Here is a 10,957-nt window from a genome sequence, read left to right as displayed (position 1 = left end):
AGTTCTTGTCATATTTTATTACCATTTTCTAAACTATAGCGAATAAACTGTGATAATGTGAGAAATGTTGAAGGTGTCTGAATATATTTTGGTTTGACTGTATCTATTTGATAAATGAAGTTAACCAACTAACATTATACATACTCTTTTGGTTTCTGTACCCAATATTTAAAAAATTTACAAATGCAATAAAAATATTGGTATCGGTACTCGGTATCAGCAAGTACCAAAAATAAAAGTATCGGTATCGGGCGAGTACTGGAAAAAGTGGTATCGGTGCATCCCTAATTTCAGTTAACATTCATTTAAGTTTTTTATGGTTTAGTTTTAGTTATAATAAACCTGACTACGCTGCAGTTCATAACTACACCTCCGAAAATATAATGTGTATAATGCAATTTTAATAATAATTTAAAAATTAAATGCATTTTATTGCAGTATAAGTGAGGGTGTATTAAAATCCTTCATTATAGAGTGCATAAATATTGCAGTTACCGTAAATGCATGACATATGAAGTTAAACATAAATCTGCAGAAAAGTTACATCCGTAGAAGTCCCACGCAAAACTTCAACACAATGAAACATTTCAGCCCACTCAGACAACTTTTGCATTGCAGTCCCAACATCGATACGCTGCATAAACCTCCCAAATGCCTTTTGGCTTTGAGTGACCTTTGAGAGCGCTGGCTAGGTTGCTGTGGGTCCGGGATACGGACTTTCACAGATACGTCTGTGGGTACAATGCATCTCTAGAGCTGGATAAAGCCTCCACAAAAGGAATAGCATATCTTCATAGATAACCTCTCTCTCTCCCGCACCCAAAATCTAAATCAATCCTCAATTGGCTTTACTCCGGGAAGGCTGCCAAAACCATCTCTGCTCGGCCATGAAACCCCTGGACCAGTGTGAAAAATCGAGAATGAAGGGAGCGGATGCTCGCGGAGTGGCGCTTTATGGCTGCAAACTCATCTAAGAGTGGCAATCTGGGTTAACTCTTTGTTTTCAACTGGAAGCCACTTGTGAGAATACAAACAGATTATGTTTATGCATTATGTCAAGGACTTCTGTGGGAACTTATTTTCTTGGCGAAATCCTACACAGTGTTGGAAGAGGGGTTGGCTTTGTTCCAAATATTTAGCTTTTGTTGTTATACCAGCTCTCGCATCTTTCCAAAATCAATATTGCAGACAAATAATCAGACCTCTGGTGAACCTTTAACTGAATAGGTCACCCAAAAATGTAAATGCTGGTATTTTTTTACTCATGTGGTTCCAAACCTGTTTCCATGGAAAACAACAAGAGAATTTTGATGCATCTTCACACAGCTCTTTTCCATACAGCAGTTCATCATATTGTAATATAAAATAAATCGGTAATATATGTGCTCTTGAAATACAACTCTTCTACTCACCAAGGCTGCATTTATATGATCAAAAATACAGTAAAAAAACACTGTGAAATATTATTACCAAAGCTGTCATTGATTCAGTTTTCAATGTAGGCTTCTTATAGTTAAACAAACAAACAAACAAACAATAAATAAAAAATTTGTGTTACTTGAAATTAAATAAACATTAACTTAAATAAAATATTATATATAATATTAAAATAGCTATTTGGCAAGGCAACATTTCTCATTTTAATTTTGTACTATAATAACTAAAACTGAAATTATAAAATAAAATCAATAGAATTATAAATAAATATATAAAAGATAAAACATAAAACAAAAGATTTTTGACTAAAAACTTATAGAAAATATAAAAACATTCAAAATATTAATAAAAACTATCATAGCATCTTGATATTAAAGTAATAGTGCTTCAGTGTCACAATATGATCCTTTAGAAATCATTCTAATATGCTGTTTTTCAAGAAACTCAAGAAACATTTCTGATTATTATTATCATTATTGAAAACAGTTGTGCTGCAATTTTATTTTCAAATAATTTTTCAGGACTCTTTAATGAATAGAAAGTATGAAGGTATTTTTGGTGCGAAACAACTGAGCGTCTGTGGCAGCGGAATTTGTAGTTGTAGAGAATAGCCACACATGGCTATCAGTAAATTTGAAGTCACAGACAAAAGTTGCAAACTTGTAGATTTTTTTTTCTCTCCCACAAACACAACACAACAGTTACACCTTCTCGAATCCTTCATTGCAGGTGCACAAATCCTATTCTACGAATCACAAATCGAGAAACTCGTACGCTCACGTTTTGCTACTATCGCTGCAGTGAATATGGTGCAAAACACATTCACACACCTGCATCAAAAATGTGAAGTCACGGATGAATTTTGTACATCCGCAAATCAGTATGTGAATTCTTGCAATGAGATTCGCACACTTGTAGAATGTTTTCTTACATATATATTTTATTTTCTTGGATGCTTTTTCTAGCACAAACACAAGTGCATAACGACAACGGCGTGAATCTGTCAACGGCTACGAGTCTCAAACCTGTGTTTTGTTTGCAAATGACAAGTTTCGCGCACTCTCCCTTTTGCACCACATATCTATGTGACATATGGTGCAAAAGTGATTTGTGCATCTGTAGAGGCGACGGCGGGCACTCTTCAGAGATCAAGAGAATTTTGGCCAATCAGAAGAGCTACACTGTATTCGGTTTTTATTCTTCTTTATAGTTCTTCGTTTTTTTTATGTTCAAGTTTGTGGATCTTATCTTCTGCAACGTCGGGGGTGTATTTTGGAGCTATCGTGACGGTGATTACATCAGCTGGTAAGTTAAGTTATACAGTTATCCGGAATTAATCAGGGAAGCAAATTAAGAAACGCCGCTGTTATGTACATCTTTTGTGTTTTATTTTCAGGTTGTGGTCTATTGGTCATGTCATCTGCAACAGAGGTGTATTGGAGTCTTTTCTTGTGATTGCATCGTAGAGGTGGTAACAACAGGTGAGTAAGGTGCCATCAACTACTACATTAGCTGAGTTAGCCACTGGCTGCTGCTCTTCACTAACCCACAGAACGGGTTGTGGAGGAACGGACTAGCAATATATAGGAAGTTTGGCTAACAAATATTATGAATGTTGTTTATTTTAAGTTCTGTTACTGTACAGTATTTTTTTTTTCTGACCATAAAGTGTAATAACACTAACAGGCTGTTGTGACTCTGTCTGTTACAGGAGATTTCTCCAAGCAAAAACACAGATGCTGACTATTAGTGCTGTGTCACAGAGATTTGACGATACGAGTATCGATACAGCTGTCTCTGTATTGATATTATGCCACGTGTTCAGCAGTGGACCGTGCTTAATTTGAATACAAGAATACCGTATAAAATGGAGTAGAAAAGTGAGAGGTTTCTAAAAAATAGTGAATAGAGCATAATATATAGGCTACAACAAGGTTTAATCTGGCCGCAGAGGAACACAGCCGGGGTTGCCTGATATAAAGAGACGTAATCCCCGAAACAGAGCTTCACACTTGCGCAATACAGAAATATCGGCTAAGTGTGTTACTTGTTTTTGTCAACCTGGCAACCATCTGCATGCGCTCTCTCTCCACTGTGGATAAAGCGCTGGCTTTCTGAAAACACTGGTAAGCTTGCAGTTTAGTGATCTCCACTTCAATGTTCTATTCTCAGAAAAGTGTAATTCATCAAGTGTTCAATTATGAGAGAGAGAGAGAGAGAGAGAGAGAGAGAGAGAGGCTGTGTATGTATGAATTACCACCGTTTTGCCGCGTTTCTCTATTAACAGTGAACCTGTGGCTTTAATTCCTTTTGATGTTACCAGCTCCTTGTTGAGAAAGATGATGTAGCTCTTGAGCAATTAATATTTATAAAATTGATTTATTGATAAAATTGCGAGGCAGCGCTGAGAAGTTTGTGTTGCTGAATGTCTGTGTGTGCGCAAAGCGTGATCTGTGTGACTAAACGTGTGTGCGTGAGATACAGTGAAGACAGCGCATTAGTTTAGAACTCTTCTAACTTTTATTTTTTAGATGTAGAAAGTGTGTTAATTTGTGCAATGATAACCTACCAGCAACAAATATATTTAATCATCTTGTATATGACACTCTCATACTAATCTATTTAATTAACGGGTTAATCAATCTTTTATAAAGCCTCTTGAGTACTGGGGGACCACTGTCCTGCAGAGTTTAGCTTCAACCCTAATCAAACACACCTCTACCAATTAACTTAGTTTTATCATGGTTAGAGCTAAACTCATTTAATATTTAAACTATAAAGAAATGTACAGAATGTACAGAATTACAGTGAGTAATTTAAGAAAAAGAAAGAAAATGTACCTTTATTGGTCAGCTCCAGAAGATGCTCGCGCAGCTCGTTTTTTTCTTCTTCTTTTTTTCTCCCTGCTGATAGGCGCCCAAACTAGCTCCTCTTGATTAGCCAAAATTCTCTTGGTCTCTGAAGAGTGCCCGCCGTTGCCTCTACAGATGCACAAATCACTTTTGCTCCACGTTTCACACATATATGTGGTGCAAAAGGGAGAGTGCGCGAAACTTGTCATTTGCTGTTCAACTACAAATTCCGCTGTCACAGACGCTCAGTTGTTTTGCACCAAAAATACCTTCATATGGCTCCATCTTACCTTTCTGTCCTACTGACTGAGCACCATTCAACCTGATCACTCAGGTATTCAAATCAGAGACTCTTGTCGATTCCCAAATCAAGGTTGAAATGTAGGGGTGACCGTGCTTTTTCTGTAGCTGCCCCCAGACTTTGGAATGATCTCGATTGGCATTATCTTTGTCTAAGTTAAAAACTTTTCTGTTTGATAAAGCATTTAATACTTGAAGCATTTTCTATTGTATATTACTGTTTTTATTATGTTGAAGAACTTTTTCTTTTATGGTACTCTTTTACAATTTTAATTGTCTTCTTGTCTTATTCTTGTTTTTTGTGGTTTTAGTTATTGTAGAGCATATTGGTCAATGTGGGTTGTTTTTAATCGTGCTATATAAATAAATTGTCATTGTCAAATATTTTAAGTGACTATCAATGAGAATGATGCTGTTTGTACCCCATATAGTGTAGTTACAATATTTACAAGCAGGGCAATTCTAACCAGCAAAGAATTGACCCTGACTTGATACAGAAACTACACTTTTAAGTTCTTACATTTCTTGAGGTTTTTTTTTCTTTAAGCTTTTATTTGGTAATTAGGAAATAGAGCTTTTGCTTCTATGATTCTAAAATTAAAATGTGGAATCTGACCTGGAGAAAAGCTCCTCGACACTCTGGAGTTCACTAATTCTCTGCAGGTTACAGAGAGCTGGATAGAGTGAAGACACGGCCTCCAGACTACCACGACACAACTCCTCGACCTCATGACCTCTGACAAAACACAAACACATACAAATCAGATAGAGGACCCTCTATGCACAGGATCTATATCTGTAATTGTTACTTATGGCTGTTCACACCCAGAACTATAACTATAAAGATAACTATTAGCATCCATACCAACACACTATATCGTTCTGTTTAAAAGTGTGCAGCAGTTAAGTTGTCTGCCCCTTTAAATACTCAAGCTCAGTCAGGAGGACTCTAATTGGCTGTCAATGTTTTTATCATTCATCAGCTGGAAAAAAAAATCAATCGAATGATATTGTTCCTCTGTGTCTTTATCATTAGAGTTGTGGGGTGGACTTTGGTATTCTCATAGAATTAGAACAATTATTAAAACTTTATAGTTAAAGTTATTGTTTTTGGTGTGAACAGGCCTGAACACAGGGATGAGTAGTCTAGTTACCTGGCGTAGTTGAGGGTTTGCTCAAATAGGGAGAATTCTCTATCTCTCAAAGCTTGGACGGCATTGAACAAGGACTCATTGATGCCAGGCTTCAGCTTCTCATTTCTGAAAATAAAAATAAAATGAAAAATTAAAATATAACAATTACATTTTCATATCTCACATTTTTATATTTAATTATACATTTATTTTAGTGGCAGAGTAGACTAAATATACCACAGTATAAAAGGTACAATAGAATCTCAACTGACTGACACGTTTCTACCATAACCCTAATGCAAACTTCTACTAATGATTAAAGAGTGTAAATACAAACCCACACCTCTCAGGCAGGTCACAGTCCCACTGTGTGTTTCTCCACGCCGCCTGAAAGCGTAGCTCTCGAAGTTCAGGACCCCACTCCACCCCTTCTTTCTCCAGCCCATGAAGATACGTGTTTAGAATACTACACAAACCGAAGTTCTGCAGACCCTGAGAAAGACACAAACTAACCAGTGTTGACCGGAGATCACAATTTTAAATTGCAACCATTCTCATAATTTTGCAGACAATGAACCTCTACTATGCCGGTCTGCCGTGTGACCTCTGGGAGGTTGGAGTGGAGGTCGTATGAAACCAAAGCCTTGTCCCACATGGCCTCATGTTCATATGTTCGAATTCTGGAGACCACAAAGAAGAAAAAAACAGCACTTCTACATTTAGATGTTAATTAGTAAGAAAGTAAAATAATGACCTGTTAGTTAAAATTAATTAATGCATTAACTAACATTAAACAGTGAGCAACTCATTTGTTTCATTAATCTAAATACATAAAGTATTCGTTAATCTTTGCTAATGTTAGTGAAGACAAATGCAACTGTTCATTCTTAGCACGTTAGCTCAGGTCCATTAAATAATATTAACGGATACAACTACCAGATTTTAACGGATACAACTACCAGATTTTAAAGGGGTCATATGATGCTTGCTAAAAAGAACATTATTTTGTGTAGTTGGTGTAATGAAATGTGTTTATGCGGTTTAAGGTTCAAAAAACACATTATTTTCCACATACTGTACATTATTGTTTCTCCTCTATGCCCCGCCTTTCTGAAACACGTCGATTTTTACAAAGCTCATCGGTCTGAAAAAGCGAGGTGTGCTTGATTGGCCGATTACCTCAAGCGTGTGACGGAAATGTTACGCCCCTTTCCATACTGTGATGCCATGTCCGGCCGGAGCGACGATTCAAAAACATTAAAACCCATTATAAACGAGGCATTTGTTGCATCCAGTGGGGACATAATTACGGATTATAATGACTTATACTGTCTTTTTACGCGTTGCGTTGCAACGTTGCATGAAGAGGATCGCACAGAACCTGTGCAAGCATGGCTCTTAATGTTATGTTTTTTGTTTGTTGTTGTCTCATACTTTTAGATACGCTGTTATTTGTAAATGCTACTGCTTATGTTAGCTTTTAATATACGGTTTTATCCTGTTCAAAGCTTTAATACAGCAGAATACATGATTGCGTTGTAGCATTTTCGTAAAGTAATTGTTTACTTTGTAACAGTAAGAAGTGTTTGCCAGCAAGTATTGCTCGTTACCACGGCAACCGCATACGCGTCCATGTTTAACGCTTCTCATAGCTATGTGAAAAATATCTGTCTGTCTATACACATAAAGTGTATAATTGGAACACAGTTCACTGTTGGAGCTGAGCTGACGCGAGGAACAGGATTAAGAACCGCTGCTTTAAAACACTGATTTTGAAACTTGTGAATCCATTAGAATCGTCAGAAGACAGAATCACGATTCATATCTGAATAGATTTTTTCGTGCACCCCTAGTTTTGACAGCATTGGCAACAACTCTTCCTCTTCTCTAAAGCAGCGCAACATGGCAAACAAAGGGGGCGGGGGTTATGCAAATGTCTGGGTTTGTGATGTCACCAACCCAGGAAGTAGCTTGTTGTAGTCCCTACGAGCCATATTTGTAGGCATTAAACTGCCATAATTTTAAAAGACAATTGCTGTGTCCCAATTCGCCTACTTATACTACACCCTAAAAGTATGTACTATTTTTGTGAAGAAAAGTACATACTTTTGAGTATGTAGCAGAATAGTAGGCAAGCTTTGGGACATACTACTTCGTCATAACTGCGTCTTTAACGGATGCGCTCTGTTGCTTAGTTACGTGCATTCTGTCACTGTCAATCATCTTGTCACAGTTAACAAAATCCACATTTCGTTTCATTTCATTTCCTACCGTACCGGAGAGAATGAAGAGGCACGTTGATCTGCCAGTCGAACGGCTCATGTGTTTGCATAATGATGCATTTAAAAGTTAATGACCAAACGTATCATTATAAAAGTTCACAATGCTGCTGCAGATGAAATATAACGTGCAAAACGTTAAATCAATATTTTTAACAAGGTTAGACATTGATTATTTATCACTCAAACCCCTTTCTCTGCCTGTCCGTCGGTCTCGCATATTTCTCGCATGTTTCTAGTTTTTAAACACTTTTTATGCGTGTTTGTAATGTAGTTGTGGGCAATATTAGCCATTAGAGTGTGCATAGATCTGCACTTCCAATTCTAATCTCAAGAAGTAAGCCATCCAGGAATCTTTGGCACTCTTTTCAACATACTACGATTTGGGACATAATAATTCTATTTTCAAAAACTATTTAGAACGGATAGTATGCGAATTGGGACGCAGCAAATATCTCTGTTTGCACTGAACTTTCAGCGTCGTAACTTTGCAGATACTGTTTATGCTCAAACAGCAACATTACATTAACTAAAGATAAAAAAGTGAAATCACAATCAACCACCCCTTTAATTAATATATTTATGAAAGTTTTGTGAATGAGGCCTGTTGTGCATACAGTACAGACATTTACATTTATTAAAATACCTGGATTTACTTCACGATCATTTATGATTGGAAAGTCTCACCTAGTCAGAGGACTGATTAACTTGCCTCCTCCACATCCATACAGGCTGTCAGGTTCTCCAATGCATCTGTACACTTCAATCAGAAGATCCTGAGATGGGAAAATTAAACCATGTACTGTACTTAGTCTTACTTAATATCCCCAGTATTTTACTGCATTATGATCAATGAAGTACTGTAGAGTGTCTGAGCGGTGCAGAGTGTAAGCAGAACATGGAGTGAAACTGCAGTGAAATGTAACAAGAAATGATTTTGAGAAATGTTTGCAATATGCTTTGAGAGAAAAAGAGAAATGGCTGTCGCTCCACTCTACTTACGTGCTCTGATACCCATCACCCACCTGGAGACTGATGCCAGAGTCTTCTAAACTCTTTTCATTCACACTGCTGATGGACAGTGTCTGGCTGCTCTCCTCAAACATGATCTGTCTCGACACTCGAGACTGTGGCCTGAGACAAACACATGCATCTGGTCACCACACAGCTCTTCAAAACAACTAATGAATCTGGAGTATAGAACACTATGATCATGATTACAGTACACATTAAGTAGATGACACATTACATATAGCCTAACAGTAAGCAGAGAGTCGCTGGCAGACAGTACCTTCGGATCTGCTCCATGTCGGATCTGATCTTGTCCAAGTAGATCTCAGAGTACAGGAGAGCAGTGAAATGGGCAGAACACATCTGAGCGGCTCCAGCCACCTCCAGATAATTTAGATCCAGCCAAAAATTTGAATCACACACCGTCCCATATTCATGACTTTAAAAAACAAAATGTCAAAAGTTTAATCCATAATTAGTGCAGTGTACAATTTGTGAGAATGTAACAATGTGTTTTAACTATTTAACCAGGTGTCATTACAAATGATCAAAAAAGCAAACTGGTACCACACAGAAAAGATTCTGTCGTCGCTCCAATCAGCAACATTCATCTTATTCATTTCGCCAATGAGTTTTTCTCAAATAAATTTTTCATTTGTTTACTAACAAATGTCAAACGTATGCAGTAAATTCATGTCAGTTATGCTTTTTTTCCAAGTCATCAGCTTTTCCACCATGATGTATTCTTTTGATTGTTTTCATATTTCATGGTGGAATGTTTTAAGTCACGATAAGGCTAACTACAAAGGTAGCATTTTTTCTACAACCTAATGTCACATATTTGTATAATTTGACTGCAAAATCCAAATACTTTATGGTTGTCATTTTTCATTTCAAGCATACTCATAGTGACAGTTCTTTTCTCGGTAAGCAATTACACTAATGCATATAATACTTTTAGTCAGCAAGGACGTGTTAAATTGATCAGAAGTGACAGTAGACACTTGTAACGTTTCTTTTTTATATCAAATAATTGCTGTTCTTTCAAACTTTCTATTTATCAAAGAATCCTCTACAAAAATAGTAATAGTATCACGATTTCTACAAAAAAAGTAGTAAGCAGCTTTTTGAGCTGCAAATCAGCATATTTGAATGACCATGTGATGCTAAAGGCTGGAATTATGGCTGCTAAAAAAAATCAGTTTTGCCATCACAGGAACCGATTTGCAGGATGACAATAAAAAGATTATTCTAAGGGGATTCTAATTTCTAACTTAAACAGTAATTCTAACTGATCCGCTGTTGCGTTCAAGAAATAAGCAGACATGTCTGTGATTATCTACAGTGCTCAACGCTGCAAATAGATAGACAAAGGACCTCCCAGAGTGCAAACCATTACGCACTGGATAGTTTGCCAAATCTGCAATGAATTCTCATTATTACAGCTTTAACTGAGGGTGCTACTGAATTCATTTGAGGGTGCTTTGTAGGGCTGTCAAAATGGCTGAAAAACTAAATTCGAATTTTTTACTTAAATATTATCAATATTCAAATTACATTCGAATATAAAAGGCATAATTGGTTATAATTTCTCTCCTGAGGCCACAAGAGGGCGCATCGAGCAAAATATTACTAATGCACAATTCTTCAAAGCAATAAAATAACACGACTATCTTTGGAAAAAGTGCATAATGTTTAAAATAATGTTTATAAACCATATAATTAATTAAGTTGCTTAAACAATTAGAAACAAAACAGCATCATGCATGTATGTATAGTTTAATATAAAGGACTGAAAACCAATCACAAAGAGTACTTTTTTATCATTTAAAAACATGATGCAGTAGGATGGGGAAAAACCGCCATAAAGTCTTGAGACATGTTTTTTAAAAGTTTAACTTACATTAATTTTACATGGCTTTCTAAACATGCGGCTCTCTTGTGC

At 36.6% G+C, this 10,957-nt stretch overlaps 1 protein-coding gene across 1 annotated transcript in view; it reads right to left on the bottom strand.

Moving 5' to 3' along the window:
* The window catches only part of atm (ATM serine/threonine kinase), a 75,160-nt gene that overhangs the window by 16,732 nt on the left and 47,471 nt on the right, over window positions 1–10,957 (bottom strand). The window contains exons 39-45 of the mRNA XM_016535626.1: window positions 9,293–9,451; window positions 9,027–9,135; window positions 8,689–8,777; window positions 6,300–6,402; window positions 6,066–6,214; window positions 5,744–5,848; window positions 5,206–5,325 (exon numbers count right to left, since the gene is read on the bottom strand). Of these exons, the coding sequence (XP_016391112.1) occupies window positions 5,206–5,325; window positions 5,744–5,848; window positions 6,066–6,214; window positions 6,300–6,402; window positions 8,689–8,777; window positions 9,027–9,135; window positions 9,293–9,451 (834 nt within the window). The remainder of the gene's footprint in view (window positions 1–5,205; window positions 5,326–5,743; window positions 5,849–6,065; window positions 6,215–6,299; window positions 6,403–8,688; window positions 8,778–9,026; window positions 9,136–9,292; window positions 9,452–10,957) is intronic.

This window comes from Sinocyclocheilus rhinocerous, unplaced genomic scaffold, assembly GCF_001515625.1.
Source record: "Sinocyclocheilus rhinocerous isolate Xijiao unplaced genomic scaffold, SAMN03320098_v1.1 scaffold1899, whole genome shotgun sequence".
Lineage (NCBI taxonomy): Eukaryota > Metazoa > Chordata > Actinopteri > Cypriniformes > Cyprinidae > Sinocyclocheilus > Sinocyclocheilus rhinocerous.
Note: the sequence above shows the minus strand (reverse complement) of the source record. Positions and strands in the feature narration are given on the sequence as shown.